This window comes from Heteronotia binoei, chromosome 5 (assembly GCF_032191835.1).
Source record: "Heteronotia binoei isolate CCM8104 ecotype False Entrance Well chromosome 5, APGP_CSIRO_Hbin_v1, whole genome shotgun sequence".
NCBI lineage: Eukaryota > Metazoa > Chordata > Lepidosauria > Squamata > Gekkonidae > Heteronotia > Heteronotia binoei.
In genome coordinates this window covers 156,036,225-156,057,859 of record NC_083227.1, presented here as the reverse complement: position 1 = coordinate 156,057,859, position 21,635 = coordinate 156,036,225, and the positions used below count along the sequence as shown (strand labels likewise).

At 42.4% G+C, this 21,635-nt stretch overlaps 1 protein-coding gene across 1 annotated transcript in view; it reads right to left on the bottom strand.

Annotated features, from left to right (window-relative positions):
* SLIT3 (slit guidance ligand 3) overlaps positions 1-21,635 on the bottom strand; it is an 884,772-nt gene that overhangs the window by 290,474 nt on the left and 572,663 nt on the right. Inside the window, exon 10 of the mRNA XM_060240620.1 lies at positions 2,612-2,683. Within this exon, the coding sequence (XP_060096603.1) occupies positions 2,612-2,683 (72 nt within the window). The remainder of the gene's footprint in view (positions 1-2,611; positions 2,684-21,635) is intronic.

Sequence of the window (21,635 nt, the reverse complement as noted above, 5' to 3'; positions counted from 1 at the left end):
AGGGATCTTGCCACCTCTCTCATTAAACAGTTTATTAGACTTATAGAATAATCTCTCTTTATAGCATAATCTCTTGCCATCTCTCTATGATCCCTGCAATAGATTTCCCTCCACTACCCAACTATTGTTTCTTCGAACTAGTGTCTAATAATGATTAAGACTTTTTTTTTTCTTCCTTGGGAAGTAGAAAACAATGATTTCCTGTTAAAGATACTCCAGTGATTGAAACACTTTAGAAAGTATTGGTTTTGACATTCTTGACAAATCTTCCTTAGTACTTCAGATGTTAGAACTGAATCATGTTCTTTGCTACTGTCCCCCCTCCCGCCCCACCATATAAGTTTATTTCTTTTAACAAAGCTAAATTCTGGGTAATCGGAACGCTTCCCCCCTGTAAAATGGAGTTTCAACTGTGTCCAATGAAAAACCATCCTTTTTGCTGTTCTCTTTTGTGCTTGATTCCCTACATTCTAGAAAGAGATTTAAAGGGAAGAATGGGGGGGGGGGGACCTTTGAAATATCTTTACTAAGCAGTAAATCCTCAGAATTAGACACAGCCATTAACAACCAAAGTCCTTGACATATAATTAATAATGGCTTATTCTGTAGTTTTTAGACTATTAAAATAGTTCCGCAGCAAAGCATCACATGTTATTGACAAAGGCTCTGACCACCCTAAATTCCACACTTACCATGTTTTAAGTATTCTAGTTCTAGAAATTAAAGTGCTTTATTCCTATTTTTAAGGTAAGAAAAAACTGATCTCAACAAATGCTATTTTGCTACTTGGTATGGAGTGGCTTTGCAATAACATGTTTCTGTGCTGAAAATGCAAAACACAAGGAACAACATCATCTGTGTTGCTGGGCTCATTCAATCTGTTTAAAGGCTCAGTGGGTTAGCTTGGAAGATAACTTCAGACAGGGTTTTTAGCTGACATTCTTGGATGCTGTGTGTGCTCATCAATAATATAAACTGAGCTACCCTAAGAAGTCTCATTAAAAACAACAACAAAACAAGTATTCTCTAAATTAAAACACTGAAAGGTATACCCTGATTGGAAGTTTCAAATAGGGATTCGTAGAACGAAAGGCCTTTAAACCGGACTCCATGGTTGCTAACCGACAAGGCATTTTGGGGCTGCTAGGCGGCTTCCCAAATCGGGACAGCTCAAAGAGAGCCATCCCGAAGCCTCCACACGCTCCCCCACAAGCTGTCCCCATTCCATCTGCGAGGCGGCTGGGCGTCTCCAGATGGGAAGGTGCCTCAGAAGCCGGATACCTCTGTTGTTTCCCCTACAGGTCAAGTGCTCATGCACTCAAGCGCTCTGGACGGTTTCTTTTTTTAAAAAGCCAGAAATGGCTTGGGGTGGCTTGGTGACTTCACATCGCCAAGTTGCCTCATTTGTGCCTTTCGCCATCAAGACGCCAAGGAGGCGAATGGTGTCCGGCTCAAAGGTTTGATACCACTTTGGAAGCGGTAACTTTTTGAGCCACTCTCAGGAGCCTGGAGGACAGGGTGAGAACGGGAGGAGGATGGGCGGCAGATGTCTGGAAGGATTTTTTGGGACAATTTCAGTTTAGTGTAGTGGTTAAGTGTGCGGACTCTTATCTGGGAGAACCGGGTTTGATTCCCCACTTGCACCTGCTGGAATGGCCTTGGGTCCTTGAAAGGGCAGCTGCTGTGAGAGCCCTCTCAGCTCCACCCACCTAACAGGGTGTCTGTTGTGGGGGGAGGAAGGTAAAGGAGATTGTGAGCCACTCTAAGACTCTTCTGAGTGGAGGGCGGGATATAAATCCGTTATCTTCATCTACCTCACAGGGTGTCTGTTGTGGGGGAGGAAGGTAAAGGAGATTGTGAGCCGCTCTGAGACTCTTCTGAGTGGAGGGCAGGATATATATCCAATATCTTCATCTACCTCACAGGGTGTCTGTTGTGGGGGAGGAACGTAAAGGAGATTGTGAGCCGCTTTGAGACTCTTCGGAGTGGAGAGTGGGATATAAATCCAATATCATCTTCTTCTTCAGAGGCGTCTCTGAGTCACCCCAAAGTGTCGGTCTGTAATCACCTCATGGGTCTTTTTTTTCATCTTAAATGATGTGATGGCCCAGGAAACTGAAAGAAGCTTCTTTTTACTATGTCCTCAATTCAAAAAAATTTTTTAGCACTGTGGCTTCTGGAACCTTTTACATGTCCAATAAATACATATTATTGCTTTCAATCAGCAGGCCTGCTAATGAAGTTCTTCAACTTTTTTCTTGGTAGGTTTCTGAATATAAACACAACTATGTTTTGCTTTCTTTTACTACTGACATAAATGCCGAGTAATTATACTGATGTTGCTGAGGATTTCCCAGACCAATAATGGTGCGCCTATTAAAAAGACCCACTATATTTTCTTAGAAATTAAAACTATTTTCTGTCAATGATAATAAACATATTATTACCACATTTGGAAAATTACTCATATGAAAGCAGGTCTTCCCTGTTATAAGGTAGTTGGTTAAAATTAAGTTATCATTAAACAGGAACAAATACTTTTTCTTTCCTCTAAAGAAATTTTATTCTCTAAGACACGCCCCGCCCCCAAAACCCCTACCATTGTACTTACATTCTTTTAAGTTTCTTATACTGAGAGAAAGCTCCAGGGGGGATGCTTCTGATAGAGTTCTGTTCCAAGCGGCTAAAAGGAAAATCAGAAATGTTAATTTCAAGTTTGAAAAGAAACAAGGATAATCTTTATTACTTACATTAAAGTTGATCAGGAATCCTTTTTAAGTAAAAGTCCTCTCCGAGCAACATACAACAGGCGTGGAAATACCGTCACAATTTTATTTTCAAATCCCAACAAAATCCTAAGCAATTTTTAAAAATCACCGGCAGGCTAAAATATGATGGGAAGGAATTCCCTCTGGATGAACAGCAGTGCACAATATACATTAGATTATTTGTGCCTCACTACCAGTAAAAAGTTTTTAGAATATGTATGGCAATACAAAACAAAAAATAGAAGAGTCCAGGATGATTTCAGGATCTTACCACAAACAAGAATGTTCCTTAACATATTAAACAACCTTTTATAAACTACCTGAAAGGGGTTAGGTACAACTAAACTGTACCTCAGGATTCTGAAGGGATGCCCTTGGAGGTACTTTCCAGCTTTTCAATTCTGTGATTTGTTTCATTCTGCTAAGAAACGGCTTCTTTGCCCTTTGGGAGCTTTATTTTTAAGGGTTCAACAACTGTTTAGGTCAAAGGACAAGAGCAATTTCCTTCATTCTTGCTAATAAAATACAAAGCCTGGAAAGAGCGTGGAGTAGTCTGATGGAGTCAAAGATATTTTTTTCTGAACACCATGTGGCATTAGAAACAAGTCCCTATGTGCTCCGGCTTTGATTTTTGTTTTTTATAAAGAGCTTGGCTGACCAGATCTGACACTCAACGAAACAACTAATAATAGCAAGGAAGAGATACCCTTCCAGGTGACAACTGATTTTCTAGTAAAGAACAGACTCCCGGAATCCTGTCCTAATCAATCACAAGGTGCAGCATGTTTTGTATCCATAGTAGCTGGCACACATCCAGTTCACAGACGTGGTATTAATTAATTTATTTATTGAATTCAGTTTGTTGGCTGCCTTTCCCTGCAAGCAGGGCTCAAGGCGGCTTACATCAGGAAAATACAATAAAGCAAAAAAAAAAACCAACAAAACAAACCCAATGTTAAAATTCCAGTATCAGTAGTAAAGAATAGAACTACAATCCAAGATGGCAATAAAATGTCAGCTTCCCACTTGCCTCCTGGGGTAGAGGGAATGTTATGAAAATACAAAGTATGCATATTAAAGAGAGTAACTATGGCTGGGTCCAGACTGGGAGGCATCTCAAATCAGGCCAGTTCAAAATGAAGTCGGCGACTCCCAATCAGACACTCCCATGCGAGTGGCCCATTTCCCACACGGGAGGTCTTTTGGCGCAGTCATACGGCTGTTGCATACTATCCCCTTGGCACGATTTGGGTTTCTTTTTTCCAAACGTCGTTAGTGGCCATGCGCACAGGCAGTCATGTGCTCTGGTCAGTTTTTTTTTTAAAGAATACCACTAAGTGCCTAGAGCGGATTGGTGGTTTCACACCACCGATTGACTTTGCTTGTGTGCTCCCGCGTTCAGATGCCCGAAAAGACAGATGGCATGCGGCGGAAGGACTTCCTACCTCTTCATAAGTGGTAGCTTTTTGAGCTGCCTCAGAGACGCCAGAGGATGGGGCGAGGATGGGAGTAGGACGGGAGGCAGATGCGCACATTTGGACTCGATTTTTTAATCCATCTGCAAGCCGTCCCTGTGTCAGCTTAAAATGCCAGTCTGTACCCAGCCTATTAGAGATTTTTCAAAGCCATATCATAATACTAGGGGGTAACAAACTATTTGTCTGGAAGGTAAGCTAAGAGTTATATCAATTTAGATTGCAACTACCTCTTTCTATTAATTCAAAGGAACTGTTTGCACTGATAATGGTTTGGCATCAAATTAATAGGGTCTACAAATGAAAGAACAATGAACTGTTATTAAGACTGTGCTAGTATGGTTCGTTCATTCATTCATTAATTTATTTTCTCCATTTATATCCCACCTTTCTCCTTCAGTGGGGACTCAAAGAGGCTTACACTGTTCTCCTCTCATCCATGTGATCCTAACAACAACCTTGCAAGCTAGGTAAGAGTGAGAGTGCAAGACTGTCAAGTGCTGCACAATCTCCATCAATGATCACCTGCAGAACGCAGCGGCTAGGCTGTTGTTAGGGCTCCCGAAGTGGGAGCACGTACAGCCGGGGCTGCGCGGATTGCACTGGCTGCCGGTTGCATACCGGGTTTGGTACAAAGTGTTGGTTATTACCTTTAAAGCCCTATATGGTCGAGGACCTGCCTACCTGAGGGACTGTCTCTCCCCATATGAACCCCAGAGAGCACTGAGGTCAGCAGGAAAGAACCAGCTGAATATCCCTGGGCCGAGGGAGGCCAAACTGAAGAACACAAGGGATCGGGCCTTCTCTATCGCAGCTCCACACCTATAGAACTAACTTCCGGACGAAGTGCGGGCCCTGCGGAGTCTTGACCAATTCTGCAGGGCCTGTAAGACCACGCTTTTTAAGATGGCCTTCAATGAATGCTGAGCTAATGATAGATTTGCTGCTGTTGCATTCCGCCATCAATTTATTGAAAACCTGTAATTTAGCACCATAACTATCACTTTTAATTGGAATGTTGTTTTAAACGATGGTTTTATAATGTAGTATTTATTGAATTATGTGATTTTATTGTATTGTATTATATTGTATCGTACTGTACTGAACTAAAATGTGAGCCGCCCTGAGCCTGCTTCAGCGGGGAGGGCGGGATATAAATAAAAAGTATTATTAATATTATTATGTAGTCAAATAAGGTTTATTCATTAATGAGAAGCTGTTACAGTTCCAAGAGCTCCTAGGCTCAGTACATACAGATATAACCTTGGGTCCCAGCTGTTACTTGTTTAAAGCACCTTTTCTCTACCAATAAAAAGCATCCCTCTCCCCCATCCATCTGAGCTAGCTGATGCAGGTTTCTCTCAAAAACAAAAGTAGGAGTCTCTGAGCAGCAGATAAGGCCTTTTGACCTTCAGATGCTGGCCATGCCACATTCCCAAGGTAGAACAGGCTACTTATGTTTGTTACAGACATAGCAGGATAGATTAGCAAGCAAGCAAACCTAGCTGAAACAAGTCATCTCTGGTGCCCTAGACAATTGTCTTGGTCACCTAGTGGATGGATCTTCCCCTGCCTAGCATTGTCTGGGGAGGGACGGTGGCTCAGTGGTAGAGCATCTGCTTGGTAAGCAGAAGGTCCCAGGATCAATCCCTGGCATCTCCAACTAAAAAGGGTCCAGGCAAATAGGTGTGAAAAACCTCAGCTTGAGACCCTGGAGAGCCACTGCCAGTCTGAGAAGACAATACTGACTTTGATGGACCAAAGGTCTGATTCAGTATAAGGCAGCTTCATATGTTCATATGTCTGTACTGTCCACAGAGATATCACCCTATATATATTCATAATTTATTCAAATATTTTCTATTCCTGCTTCTCCCATTATTTTAGGGATTACTTAGAGTAAATATTAACAATAAAAAAATAGAAACATCACTAAATAAAAGCAAAAACTTCACAACAGCAATTATGGGGAAATAGTTAATAGTGACAATTAAAATAGCACCAAATAAAAATATCAACGTTTATTAATCTCCCCAAAGCAACGAGCAGCAGTAAAAAAGCACAAATTAAAACCTCCTAAAACCAGAAGTAGCATAAAAACAGGCTTGACAGTTAAAACTTCAAAGGGGAGAGAAATACATTTAAGAGCTCTGGAATTTTTTTTTTTTTTCATAAAATGAGCTGGAAAACCTGGGAAGCAGAATTTGCCTGGCACCCTGAAGTTTTGACATTTCTGTCAGTGGGGGCACACAGAGCAGAGCCCTGAAGGCGACTCAAATGATATTACAAGCGCTACAAGCTCTGGGCTAGCAGTGCCCATTACGGCTGGATCACAGGATCAGTCTACCTACGTGTGACATTGCCCTGGCTACTGATTGAGTACCGGATCTGCTTCAAGGTTATGGTATTCACCTTTAAAGACATACACAGCCTGGGACCTCCCATATATGCCCCCGAGAGCCTTGTGCACTGCAGACCAGCACCTACTGGTAATTCCTGGCCCCAAAGACATCCACTTAGCCTTAATCAGGGCCAGGGCTTTTTCTGCCATGCCCCCGGCCTAGCGGAATGTGCTCCCATTGTGCTCCCAACTGAAATCAGGGCTCTGCAGGACGTGTTGCAGTTTCACAGGGCCTGTAAAATGGAGCTGTTCTGCCAGGCCTTCAGTTGAGGCAGCAGATGTCTCTACCCAGGGGTTGATTTGTAGAAAAATAGGTGGTGGAGCTCATCCAGGGATTGTTATGCAGCTGCACCTACGATTCAATAGGCAAGGCGGGGAGGAGGAGGGGGAACCCTCAGAAAGGTTCAGGAGCTGTGCTCCTGTGAGCTCCTGTTGAATTCAAAGCCTATCTCTACCATATTGGCCTCCCCTATCCATAGCAAGCTTATAGACGTTGCTATCCTGCTGATATCCAACAGGTGGCATACTGGACTGCCTTGAGCAATGTATGCTTTGCTGCCATCTTGTTTTAGAAACTGGTTTTAATTATATATTTATTGTATTTTATTTATGTTATTAGCCACTCTGAGCCCACCATGGGTTAGGGCAGGATATAAGTGTAATAGATAAAACATGGGAAGCATCAAGCTTGATGCCTCACAGCTTCCTAACAAGTCAGACACCAATTGAAATTCTTAAAATGACCTGGCTTTCTAGACCTCTACTTTTTGGGGGGTGGGTGTGGGTGGGGAAGGGCTTATCGTTTTCAGATGTCTTACCTTGGTCTGACTGCTGAATTATTACTTTGACCGTTTTGTCTACCCAAGTAACTTTCTGTCACAAACAATGGGTTAATTGGACAAATCTGGGGATGAATTCAAAGAAAGAAAAATATGACGGGGCTGAAGTAGCGGCTATCCAATAACCATCTTATTGGATGTGTTCCATTTGAAGTGGCCACCTACTCCCGTCGTTATTCCACCTAACCCCTATCCAATACGGAAACTTTTGAATCAGGCTCACAGTGGTCTCCCGACCACACCAAATATTGATAAATCTATACTTAGAATATACCAGTGAGCCAGACATTTCTAGAGCAGAAGAGAGGGATGAATCTACACAAATAGCTATCAAGTACAAAAAACAACCTCCTCTAAAAAGCAATTCACATGCAATTTACAGTGATCAGAGCTTCCACGCACATTGAGATTTAGAGTGGCAAATACATTCTACAATGAGAATAACGTATTTTTATACACAATCATAATGATTAATGAGAACTGGAAGCTGGGGAGTCTTTGAAAGAAAGAGACAATTATCATTACAGCTAGGGAGTCTATGCAAGCAAAAGCACTTCACTGTATGCTGCCTTGATTTCTCAACCAGATTGCCATTTCGTTCCTTCTTAAGATTTTTTCAGGCCCTTTTAGTGTACAAGGCGTTTTCAATTCTTGTCCTGCAGTTACAGTTTTGCAAGCCAAGCTCATATATACTAATGCAGAAATTTTTAACTTTTTAGGTTTAATTTAGCTTCAACTTATTCAATGGCTATCTGGGGAGGGACGGTGGCTCAGTGATAGAGCATCTGCTTGGTAAGCAGAAGGTCCCAGGTTCAATCCCCGGCATCTCCACTAAAAAAGGGTCTAGGCAAAGAGGTGTGAAAAACCTCAGCTTGAGACCCTGGAGAGCCGCTGCCAGTCTGTGTAGACAATACTGACTTTGATGGACCGAGGGTCTGATTCAGTATAAGGCAGCTTCATATGTTCATATGTCTTAACAGCATGCGCAGTACCTTATATCTCCAAAGTAGCTGCTTTTACTAATTAATAACTTTGGCATGAACTATCTGGATGTTACCACCTCATCATGCAACCGATAGGAGAAAATGATACTGAGGAAGCTGAGATTAAATTGTATTATGTCCAAGCACTGGTTTCGATGCAGCAAGATCTGTGGAAGTATTCAAAAAATTAAATAAATAAACCAAAATTTATTTAACAAATGATACAGTAGTGCACAGTAAAGAGACATAGGATGAAGCAGGGCTGAAATAAAAATATATTAAATAAGGTAAACTGAAGGCCATTAGTTAGGCACAAGGGCAAGAAAGCAAAAGGGCAAAGAGATTTTAAAGTGCTTGCTAGGTGTCTCTGAAATAATCCTTCAAGATTGCGAAAGTAGGGAAAGAGAAGCGTAAGGCAGCAAAAGAGGAAGTTAATCTTTGACCCATTGGCTCACCGCAACTGCCAAAAAAAGCAACTAGAAGCTTGCTGGAATAAGCATTGAGTCATATACCTTGGAAAATCTTGGGATCAGGTCAAAGGGGCAAATGTGTTTTTTATGAAGGATATTGCTGCAAGAGTGTTAGCAACATCAATGCCATGTATGGAAAGACCCTCCCTGTCTCCTCCTTGTTCCTTTAGTAATATGACGCTTGTAATGATGTATAGGATGTGGGGTTGTCCTTTCCTGTAATTGGGCAGGTGTTTACTGGACATGATTGTCTGTGACTATAAAACTGTAGACCTTCCTGCAATCGGGGCTCCCAGATGTGTTCAGACATGAGTCTGGTCTGGGGCCCGTGTACATGTTAAATAAACCTCTGTTTCTTCCTGATTGTGCCTGTGGCCTTGTTTCTGCCTGACCACCAGCAGCTAAGGCTGCTGCTACAAGGACAGTATAATGCTGTGCTGAGTTTGGGTATGGAAATTTAGGCTCTGTCAGGAGAACATTGTTGAATTTTATGGTGGTTTGCACTGTCACAATCATTCACCTCCTAATTGTCGTGTCCTCTCAGAAGAGAGGTGAACGATTATTACAGCACAGAAACAGCACGATATCTGGGGACATGCGGATCCAGCCTCAAACATCTCAGTGATCATAAAGGTTAGGAAACTCATTTTCTTTCTGTAGTGTACAGCCAAAACTGTAGTGTGGATATAATGCTATGCTAAACATCTTAAGGGTAAGTGTGAGAGAAATGCAATAAATAATAATAATACAATAGTTAAAGAATAACAAAGATGATAATGTTTAAAAGCTACTGTTTCATAATTTTGCATATACATATGTTTACTGAATAATTGTGCTAAATCAAAGGCAGATTTCGCACTCACCTTACTCCGCCCTCATGTCCGTCTTCTTCGCGTGGCACTCCCCAATTTCCCACTATTTGCGTCAAGGCTGCAGCAAACATCGCGGTTTTCACGCAGCGAACGGAAACTGTTTTTTAGCGGTTTCCATTTGCTGCGCAAAAACCACGATGTTTGCTGCAGTCCTGGCGCAAATAGTGGGAAATCGGGAGGACGGGGAAGACGGACATGAGGGCGAAGTAAGATGAGTGCGAAATCAGTCAAAAGCTTGTTTCATGTCTGTTTCCATAGTTCATTATAGCATCCCATTTCTCCTCCAGCAATGTTTAGAGATGTAAACAGAGCCACTCTGAATTGGCTGTTGTGTCTTGCATTTCATGCCTGAAATTACAACACAGTGGACGCTACGGAGGAGGCCAGTGGAAGTCCACTGGTCCCCGGATGTAGCTCCCAAACACGCCCCGCCAATTAAGATCTGTGGTGGGAAGATCTGTGGCGGTACTGAGGGTTGTTCCAGGGTATGTATATAAGCGGGACCCGGCCCGCGTGTTCCCTCTCTTGTAGTGTACTCACAATTAAGTATGTTTCCTTCAACATGCCTTGTCACTCAGTACATTACAGGCTTTATGACATTATAGCCATTATAATGATGTGGCATTGTGGAATGCAACCTCCATTTGGCTGCAAATACTTTATCAGGTCAAACTGGACAAAAAGTGGCTATGAAACAACAGGTTATGGAAACAAGCAGCCACGCTCAGTTTTGAAAAGGCCAAGAAGAAAGTGAGTATGGGTGTACTGTTTCATATAAAAATGTTTTCCTCCTACCATTCTAAACAGTCCTGCTAACTAGTCTCTGAAACTATACTGTACTACATAGTGGGAAGATATTATCAATAGAGATTTTGTTTTTCTTCCTCTTTATTCTATTTTGTGCTAATGATGATACATGAACCGTTTTTGCACACAGCTCACCTCACAGTCACAATCCTGTTCCCTCTGCAGCGTCTGGTCGGATTTCCCACCATCTGCGCCGAAGTTACAGGAAGTGCCGCAGCTTTTGCGTAGCAAACGTAAACCGCTAAAACCCAGTTTATGTTTGCTACGCAAAAGCCGCGGCACTTCCTGTAACTCCGGCGCAGATGGTGGGAAATCCGAAAGACGCTGCGGAGGGAACAGGATTGTGACTGCGAGGTAAGCTGTGTGCGAAAACGGTCTTCCTCTATTACAGTGCTCTTTAGTACTCCCAACACTCTTTGTCTGCTCAGGAAACCAAGAGAGTCACTTAAAAACTGAACGTATATAGGTTCAGGAGAAATAGTTGATTTCATAAACCCAGTTCACATACTTTGAGGGAAAAATGAATGAATCTTTACCCATATGCTAAAACACTACTATGCCAAGATATAACAAAACCATGTCTTTAACTATGGTTCCAAAGTATGGTTGTAAAGGCATATTAAAAGCTGTAGAGAGGGATAAGCTGAAAAGAGAGCCCCTGGTAATGCTAAAGTATAAAACTCTTGATTTGTCTACTGAATTCTACTGCTTAAGCTGACTCTTTGTTTATGTTTTACTTCAAAGTATTCTGCTTCACTGAGGAACCAAAATGTTCTCTTTTCCAAACCGAAAAAATTAGATCTTACAAATCTTGGTATATGAAAGTTATATGAAAGCCTGGTTCTTCAGTATGTAGAACAATATATCCATGAACAATCTGTTACATGTCTGCCAAATGGTTTTAACATTTCATGCATCTGGCAAAGTGAGCTCCTGGTCATGAAAGCAAATAATAAAGCACAACAAATTTCTTAGGTTGTTTTCGCACTCACCTTCCGCCGGCGCGACCCCCCTCTTCACCGCGCAGGATCTGCGCGGATTTCGCACTAAACGCTGCAGAGCAGCCAGAAAAGCCGGAAGCTCCCGGCGCAAAAGCCACGCAAACGCCAAACTGCTTTTTGGCGGTTTCAGTTTGAGCGGCTTTTGCGCCGGGAGCTTCCGGCTTTTCTGGCTGCGAAATCTGCGCGGTGAAGAGGGGGGTCACGCCGGCGGAAGGTGAGTGCGAAAGCGACCTTAGTTTTTTAAGGTGTCAGAAGAAGGGAAGGTGACATTGCTCCATTTTGTCAGATCTCAAAAGCTAAGCAAGGTTGGTAGATGGATAGAAGACCACTAAGGAAGACTGCAAAAGAAGGCAATGGCAAGCCACCTTTGCTAATAATTTGCCTTTAAAGCCCTTTGTTGGAGTTACCATAAGTTGGTTGCACTTGATGGTAAGTGTACATACATGAGGCATGTGTACATACATGAGGTGTCACAAGACCCTTGGATGCTTTGGCAGCAGCAGATTAACATGGTTACCATAACCTCCGTAAAGATTTATTTGGCAAGCTTTCTTTTCCCCCAGATTTGTCTATTCTGCCACCCTGTTATTATTTATTGAGTGATACTGAGGGGGTGGTTAGTGAGGCTGTGGCAAAATTTCTGGCTGACATCCTTAAATTTAATTCTGACCATGTCTGAATGCATCTGTAAGCTCGGTTTCATTTTGATTTTATCTCCAATGTTTAAATTTTTATATTCTGTGTATTTTTATTTGAATCTATTATGCCATTAAAGGTTTGGTATGGTATGGTATAACATGGTTACCCTTACAGAATACATCCGTGGAAAATTTCAAGGCTACCAACTAACTCCCATTAAAAAAAACAAAAACCCTAAGGAATATATTTGCACTGCAACTTTTCAAATACTAAGTAATAAATAAACTAAAGAGAACTGAAAGGGATTTTGTTTTACTGTGCTACACTCACTTTCTATAGCTCCTCTTTTCTGTGAACGTTCTATCTCCAGGAGACATGGGTACATGCCAATGGATCTTAATGAAATACTACTGCATTCAATACATCTTAGCTGAGCCCAAGCCAATTTTTCTATCACTAAATTTAGCTCCTGGTATCCCATTCCCTGTTAAAAATAATATTTCATTCTAATGAATAGCAGTCCATGGTCTTGCCATCTAGTTTAAAGAAAAGGTAGGCTTGGGCACAGGTTTTACCTTCTTTTCATCTCGTGGAGTATGTATATATTACAAAGACCTTTCCTGGAAAATTGCATTCATTTTTTTCCCCATAAACATAATTTATTGAAGCTTGTTTGCAGTACAAAAAAAGACAAACCTTACTATAACAAAACATCGCAACAGAATATCACAGTTCAACACCCCCCACCACCAATCCCCCCCGTCACCAAGAGCTTATGGGGAACCACCAAAACATAGATTCAGGTTGCCAAATCGATATTTGGTGCCAGAAAAATCTTTAAAATAAGGCTTCCGCATACACCTGAATTCTACCTGTTGAGTGTAGTAAAGGGGAATTTCCCCAAATTAGAGAAAAAACTCTGGGTACATATCATTACTGTGGCTAGAATCTTATACGCCAGGTATTGGAAGCTTGCGAAAATTCCAGAAAGAGATGAATTTGTGCAAAAATTATTTGAGGCAGCAGAGCTAGATATGCTAACAATGAAAATTGCATTTATTGAGAGAACTTGGTATAAGAGATTGGTGATGGAATTCTATTAAGTTTTTTTTTTACTTTCAAGTAAAACAGGGTCGCACTTGCCTGTAACTTTGGTTCATCAACATCTTCTGTGTAGACACACCTTGGGACTGCATGTGCGCAGGCCAGCTGTGAACATTTTATTTTCTAGCTTTAAGCTCCAAGAATGGGAATGGGAAAGCTCCCCCTGGGAATGGCTTGAGTGGGTTTTCCCACCAAACATGTCATGTGTCCAGGAGTGGGTGCCCCCATTTCCTCAGTTCCTGTCCTGGCACTGTGACCCCCCCCCCCCAAGGGAAAAAAAAAGCACATTAAGCAGACAGGGGACTCACAGTGAGGAAGGAGAGAGGGAATCTGTGTCTGAACATAAGACAATGATGAACAACAGTTACAGGTAAGTGCAACCCTGTTTTCATCTTCCACCTATTATGTAGCCCCACATTGGGACTTCAGCAAACTTCTCACCTGAGAAGGTGAGGAGATGGGGGCAAATCTCTCATTGGAACAGTGACTGCAGTACAGCTTTGCTGACCTCAGATCCTCTTCTTGCTTGCACGTCCATTTAGTGAAGTTTGACGAAAGTGTCTTCCAATGACTGTGTGGCCGCACAACAAACATCTTGGATTAGAATTCTACAGTGGAACACTGCAGAGGTGGCTTGCAACTGAGAGGAGTGGGCTATGATAGCCAAGAGGCAAAGTTCCCCACATGCCCTGTAACAACAGGAGATAGCTGACACCATCCATTTAGCAGATGATTCGGACGATTGCACAGGGGCTATTGATTGTGACCTAGCAGCTGGTTTCTCCGGTAGAGAAGAGGAGAGAGCCTTCTCCCAAAGGGCCACCTTCAACCACAAGGCTCTGTCAGACCTTGCCTTTGAAGTGAAACCCTGACAGATTGTACAAACTGTAACACTATGAAATTTGCAGTGGCAAATCAAACAGAGGACATGCTCATCTGTATGGGGCATCTTGGTGCTGCAGGCCAAGCATTTTTTGAAGAACACTTTAGTCATCATGTCAGAGAGACTGCGAGCATGACACAGCAGGCAACAGCCATCAAGTGGGGTAGAAGATCAAAAGTTAAGACAAATAAGGCCTTAAATGGAGCAACAATAAATGAGCAACAAACACAGAGCACTAGAAAGAACAACCTATTCTTCAAGCGGCACATGTGCCATTCCCAGGGGGTGGGGCACCCCATTCTTGAAGCTTAAAGCTTGAAAACAAAATGTCCGTAGCTGGCCTTAGGCTTCCCAATCCCCAGGTTCCAGCGGGGGATCCCCCGTTTTTATAGGCTTCTCCCCACCCTCAGCCAGCTGGTCGGTGGGGGAAGCCCCGCCCCCACAATCACCATGTAGTTTTAGAGCTCCTGCAGGTCCGTTTTTAAAAGATGTGCTTTTAAGGCTGAGCAGGAAGCAGGAAACAGGAAGGGCTTCGGAGAACAGCCCCTCCCTTTGTTTTGCTTTTGTTTTCAGACCAAGTAAAGTTCTGCAGGAACAAGACCCAGTAAGTATTTGTGTGTGAGAGAGAGGGAGGGGGCAGGGGATTCCCTGGTTTTGAGCCCCCTCCCTTGCTTTAGAAAGCATGGTGGGGGAGAGAAATGTCTACTGGACACTCTATTATTCCCTATGGAGAACAATTCCCATAGGGAATAATGGGGAATTGATCCATGGGTATTGGGGGCTCTGGGGGGCTATGTTTTGAGGTAGAGGCACCAAATTTTTAGTATAGCATCTAGTGCCTCTCCCCAAAATACCCCCCCAAGTTTCAAAACGTTGGACCATGGAGTCCAATTCTATGAGCCCCAAAAGATGGTGCCCCTATCCTTCATTATTTCCTATGGAAAAAAGGCATTTAAAAAGATGTGCTGTCCCTTTAAATGTGATGGCCAGAACTCCCTTGGAGTTCAATTATGCTTGTCACACCCTTGTTCCTGGCTCCGCCCCAATGTCTCCTGGCTCCACCCCCAAAGTCCCCAGATATTTCTTAAATTGGACTTGGCAACCCTAGCTGGCCTGCACACGCACAGTCCCAATGTGGGGCTGCACAATGATGAAAGATGAACCAGCTCACCTGTGGCTCAGGTAAACAATAAGTGAGGACCATAACTGGCAAACTGTTATCGTATGACTTATGATGCTTATTAAGATAAAAAACCAAAAGCCAGTTCATTGTGCAGGCTATATATTTCAAGAAACTTTAGTTCTTTTATAGCCAACCCATTCTCAACAGGCAAGGCAATTTTCTTGCCAGACAGAATTGCTATTTTCATTTGTATCTTCCTGATTCGTAGCCATTTCATTGATCTAGTATGCATGTCTTTGGATGTGCCAAGGGTTATTTCTTTTTGGGGTATTTTCTGAGCATTGCCAAAAATGAAGACATCAACAGGTGAATATGTACGCTGGAAAAAAAAGATGCCCAACACGTTACACTTACACCAAGAGGATAGTAATAATTTCCTGTTTTCTACCCAGTTGACTTCATTTTATGACTGCCAATTTAGAAATAGCTATGTGGTGAGGAAGCCTCCCAGAATCAGGATAAAAAGCTATGATAAAGCAACACTTCTTACCCCTTTCCACCTCTAACACATAAAATCAGGAATGCAATTAGCTATTTGCCTGGGGCAGACAGCAATTGCCTGTGGGAGAATGATAATACCCTCCTTTCTCAGCTACCACAGTATTATCACCAAGATAATAAAGATAACAGGATAGCTTCACAAGCCCCTTAAGCTACAAATAGCAGATGCAGCTGTGAGAGTTCCTTGTTCTCTGCTAAGTTCAGAGAAAGAGGATCTCTGTTTAAAGTTTAAGTTTGGGACAGCACTGCAAATACAGAATGACATAGATCAGAGCCGGCCAAACTTGCATTAATGTAAGAGGCGCACAGAAGAAACATCAGCTATTGAACAGCCGCAAGACAGGAAGGGAGAGGACGGAAGGCAGGCAAATAGATGGGGGGGGAGGGAGACATGGAAAGAAAGCGACTTTAAATGCATTCTCCAAGCCACCAGCTGGCTTGGCTTTGAGAAGTGATTTAAAGAGAGAAATGCCTTCTCTAAGCCGGCGGAGAGGGCGGTGGGGGCTTTAAGAGCCACATAATATGTGTGAAAGAGTTACATGTGGCTCCCCGGCTGCAGTTTGGCTGTCCCAGACATAGATGATACAACTAATTTTTATCTCACAAGAAAACTACTGGGATGTAATGATTCCTATTTGTTAGGCCCACAGGTCTTTGCTGCATTTGGCAGATCTAGGTATAAGGGATAACACGTGGAATATCATCAACTCAAACTTACTAAGTATTTTAAATAGGCAATTATATAATGTTTCATTTTACCTTTATGCTTTGGGCAAGAAAAGAAATTCTACCATTTCACTTTGATAACATATCATATTATATTAATTTATAATTATTTACATAGTGTTTCAATTATTTTTTTTTGCAAATTCTACTAGTAATAAGACCCATTGTGAAGAAAAATACAACTGCAAATATAATGGGCTCTAGAAAGAGGCTCTGGGTGAGTACCCTCCCCCACCCTTGCTGTCTTCCCACCCACTCGAGTGAAGGCATGTACTCCCCCACACACACCTGAGGAGGAGCTGTTTTCTGTGATCTGGAGAGCAGTTGTAATTCTGAGCGATCTCAGGCCCTCACCTGGAGATTGGCAAATGTGGTTCCCTAGGAGGAAATGCATTGTATCTGTCTGAGGTCTCATCCCTCCTCAAACCTCATCCCTTAAATCTCCAGGAATGTCCGAACCTGGAGTTGGCAACCATATCTTCTTCCCTTTATCTGTCCCTCTGACTTCAGCTTTTCATTGCCTTCCCCCTCCTTGCAGCCTCTACACAGGAAAATGACATTTTTTCCCTTCCCTGTGGTGGGAAGGGGGAGACCAAAACAGTTTACATCATTCTCCTCTCCCCACTTTGATCTGCACAGCTTTGTAAGGCAGGTTAGGCTGAAAGTCTGTGACTGGCCCAAAATCACCCAGTAAGCTTCCACAGCAAAACCTGGGTCTGATAGACCCCACTCTGAAGCCCACCCCCAACCCTTTGCTTTCACTTACCCCCCACCCTCCGCACCCTTGCTGCCTTCCCACCCACCCTGCAGCTGAAACAGATGCTGGCTTTCCACCCCCCCCCCTTGCATATGTGTGTGTGTCCCTGTTACTGTGGTGGCTCAAAGCCCTAAAACAGGTCCAGAATGCCAAGAAGGAAGAATAATGGGGTGGGAGGATGCAGGGGGAGCATGACGACGGTCACACAGACACTGAAGCACAGCATTCCTTTTATTTGCAGTGCATTGTTGCCACCCTTTCCTGTCATATTCAGCCTTGTGGTGTTTAGCATCAAGTGTGAGCTTGTGGCATGTTGTTGTTGTTGTTTGGCCTAGCCTGGTTGTGTTATGGTATACCACAGAGTATGCACCTCAAGGCAGGTATTTTCTGTAGCGGGATTTATCTGACTTCAGTTTTCCATCTTCTCCCCCCTCCCTGCAGCATCTACCTAGGAAAAGTACAGTCTTTCTCCACAATGGGGATAAAAGCAGGAAGCAAGCAACCTCAACAGGGTATAATGGCAGCCCACATCTGGAGATTGGCAACAATGGTTCTCCAGGTAGAAATGACTAATTTTGAGAGTGCATTCTATGCCATGGTACCTGTCTGAGGTCCCACCCTTTCTCAAACTCACCCTCTCCAGGACCCACCCATCAAATCTCCAGGAATTTTCCAACCTGGAGTTGGCAACTGCTAATTCACATTGCTGTCATAGAGGGACTGCTGCTGAACAGGAGCAAGCAGCTGGGCCTAGTTAAGTCATGCCAGCCGTATGGAATCAAGTCACCCAGAGGGTGCTGCCAGGCCTAGGGTAGCCAGCCTCCAGGTGGACCCTGAAGATCTACTGGGATCAGAACTGAATTCCAGACAACAGATCTCTCTCTCCATCCTGGAGAAAATAACTGCTTTGGAGGGTGGACTGTATGCTTTTCTATTCACCTGAGGCCTCACCCTTTACTGAGAAAAGCAGCCTGGGTTGCCTAGCGACAGCCTCTGGCTAGCACTTCCCAGGGGGAAGTAGGGCCTTGCCTCCCTGGCTATTTGTGTATTTGCCTTTGGAGGCTGTGTGTACTGGGAGGCCTTTTGTGAGACCGCAGCAGCTCTGCAGCCCTTTCTGAGGCTGGTTGACAGAGAGGACACAAAGAGTTGGATGTCTCTGAGGTAAGACTGTTAACATTCCTGTGCCTGAGTAGGCGGGGACAGAGGAACATGTCTCTCACAGTTTACTGTTTGCTTCACTGTTTGCTTTGCAGTAGTGTTGTCTGTGGGGTGGGGGACGGACTGTCCCAGGCTTTTTACAAGGGGCCCTGAGGAGAGGTAGTAGGAATCAGTAAGCCTCCAGGAGAATCTGTCAGCAGAGAACTGTCTCACTCAAAGGTCAGTGGCCTTCTGATGGGGTTCTTGCCTGATGGGACCAGCAGTGGGCAGGGGACATTAGAATTAACCAATGGCGTGCCGGAGACAGTGTAAGCCAATCCTGCTGAGGGCAGAACCAACGAATGAAAATCCTTAGATTTGCCACTGTGGTAGAGCTTTTATTTATTACTCATAATTTACCTACTATTTTCATTTCTTTTCAAATTTAGGAATGCTGATGGCTTGGAAGGATTTTAATACTGTGTGGGGCTACACATGTATGTACAACATTTTGAGAAAATATTATCCACAAGTTTTTAATCATTTTGAAGAAGAAAATATTAAGACATGTTTATGTCTAGAATAAATATGGGTTTGTTCTGAATTCAGAAGGACACCGTTCTCGCTGCCTGCTAAAATTATGACTAGAAGCCCTTCTAATTGAAGTCTGGAAAAGTAGTCATAATGCTTTCTGCAGCATAAACAAAAAAAAAGATCCTCACATTTTAGCTGGAGTAATACTGAGTGATACTTAGAGATTCTTAATTAATACGTCATTAAAATAAAACTGTTCAAGAATTGGATTTCTGTGAACAAGCAATAAAACATTTCCATATAAGCCTATTTCAGACTTTCCACTTTGTAGATACTCTCTGCAATAATAAGCTCACCTGTAAGTCTAGAGGTAATGGGAAGAAGATATTGATATTAAAGTTATTTAAAGATTGGTCTGTATACTATAAATCCATTAAGTTACATTTCCTATACAAGCAAGAAAACTGAAGCATATAAACCATCATGCAAATGCAGCACTGAAAACCATATATTCCATTCAGCTGTCAGATTTACAGGAAATGTCCCCAAACTGCTGGACATCTTTAGCTAGCCTTGTTGCATGGTAAATATATTGACCTTACAGAAGTCAGAAGTCTTACGAGTGCTATGATCAGTGCTATGACTTTTAATGGCTGAGAACTCAATTTACTTAACGATATTTTGTTTAAGGAATTTTGTAAAAAACGTTACGGTATGCTGATGACCATTTTTACTATTAGGAAAAACAGGATATAAATATTTTGAACAATTAAGGGACTTTAAAAAATGGTAGGATCTCTAAATAAAGCAGATTTCTAATCATACTGTATTCACTTAGCTCCTGCCCTTTTTTAAAAAAAACAATCCCTGCTTTTTATTAGATATTATATCTTATCTTAAAGACTCAGAGTAATAAATTACTTCAAAGAATTAGATATAAACAGAAGAAAAGCATCTTGGTTTCTATTTCTGTGAATTACACATTAAATACATGCTCATGGAATAATATAAAACTGGAACTTGTATTACAGAGTGGCCCAACCCAATAATATTTGCATCAGAACAAATCTCAACTCAAAGTCTAAATCTTCTGCAATGAGGAGCTCGCTACAAGAACAACACATGCCACAATGCCTGCTGCACACAAAGGAACAAGCCAAACAAACTAACTTTTATTCCACACTTAGTAGTAACATTTCAAACTAAATGTTGTACAAAAGAAAAAAAGCAGATTGCAGTAACTGATGAAAACTAGTCCTAACAAGCTTTCTGCTTGTTAGGACTAGTTTTCATCTGTTACTTCAATCTGCTAGATATATCTATCTCTATATAGATATATCTATATCTTCATGATATTGATATAGATATTTTTAAAAGTCAAAAGCTTACTATGCTTAATAACGGTATTATGATTATTTGAGAAGTGACACAGTAAGACATGGCCCAGACTCACCTGAGGTCCTGTTTGCGGCACTGTGGAGAGGGGAGAGAGTAAGGGCTTCCATAGTGGGCTGGTCAGCTTGAAGGGGCAGGGCAGCAAAAAGCATGGGAAGCTGGGGCCCACCTGATTCAAAGCCAGCCCTATCAGCAGGTCTTGGGTGTCCTGGGGAGTGGGGGCTCCCTGGCTGCTATTTAAGGCACCATGCTGCCCCCACTCACCATGGTATTAGAGTTACTGACACAATTATCCCTATTTTGAAACTGTCATAGCAAATAGCGCAATTTTTGGTGACAGTATAGTCTTTCCCATTTTAGAAGAAATCAAAGGTCTAGTGAACACATAAAATAATTATTCTACATTTTTCTCCAGCACTAATTTTTCACTCAGGCAAAAGCTTGGGAGACTTTCTTTTTAAGGAGTTAATAAGTTTAATGAGTTAAGTTAAAGGAGTAACTTCTCTGAGATGAGGAGGCATATGAAGAGGAAACTGAAAGGAAAGGTAAATAGAGTCAAAACCCTTGGGGAAGCTTGGAGACTATTTAAAACTACAATCCTAGAAGCTCAGATAAGATATATACCGCAAGTCAGGAAAGGCACAAATAGGTATAGAAAAAGGCCTGCATGGTTAACAAACAAAGTAATGGAATCTGTAAAAGGTAAGAAGGATTTCTTTAAGCTGTGGAAAGCTAGTATGAGTGAGGTTAATAAAAGGGAACACAGGCTGTGGCAAATCAAATGCAAGTCTGTAATCAGGCAGGCAAAAAGGGACTATGAGCATATTGCAAAAAAACATAAAGACCAACAGTAAACATATCTTCAAATACATTAGAAGCAAGAAACTAGCCAGGGAAGCAGTCAGGTCCTTGGATGACCAAGAGGTAAAAGGATTACTGAAGGACGATAGGGAAATGGCCGGGAAGCTGAATGCATTTTTTGCCTCCGTCTTCACTGTGGAAGATGAGAAGTGCTTGCCCACTCCAGAACTGCTGATTTCAGGAGGGGTGTTGAAAGACCTGAGTCAGATTGAGGTGACAAGAGAGGAGGTCCTATGAGTGATAGGCAGTTTTAAAACTGATAAGTCACCAGGCCTGGATGGCATTCTGAAAGAATTCAA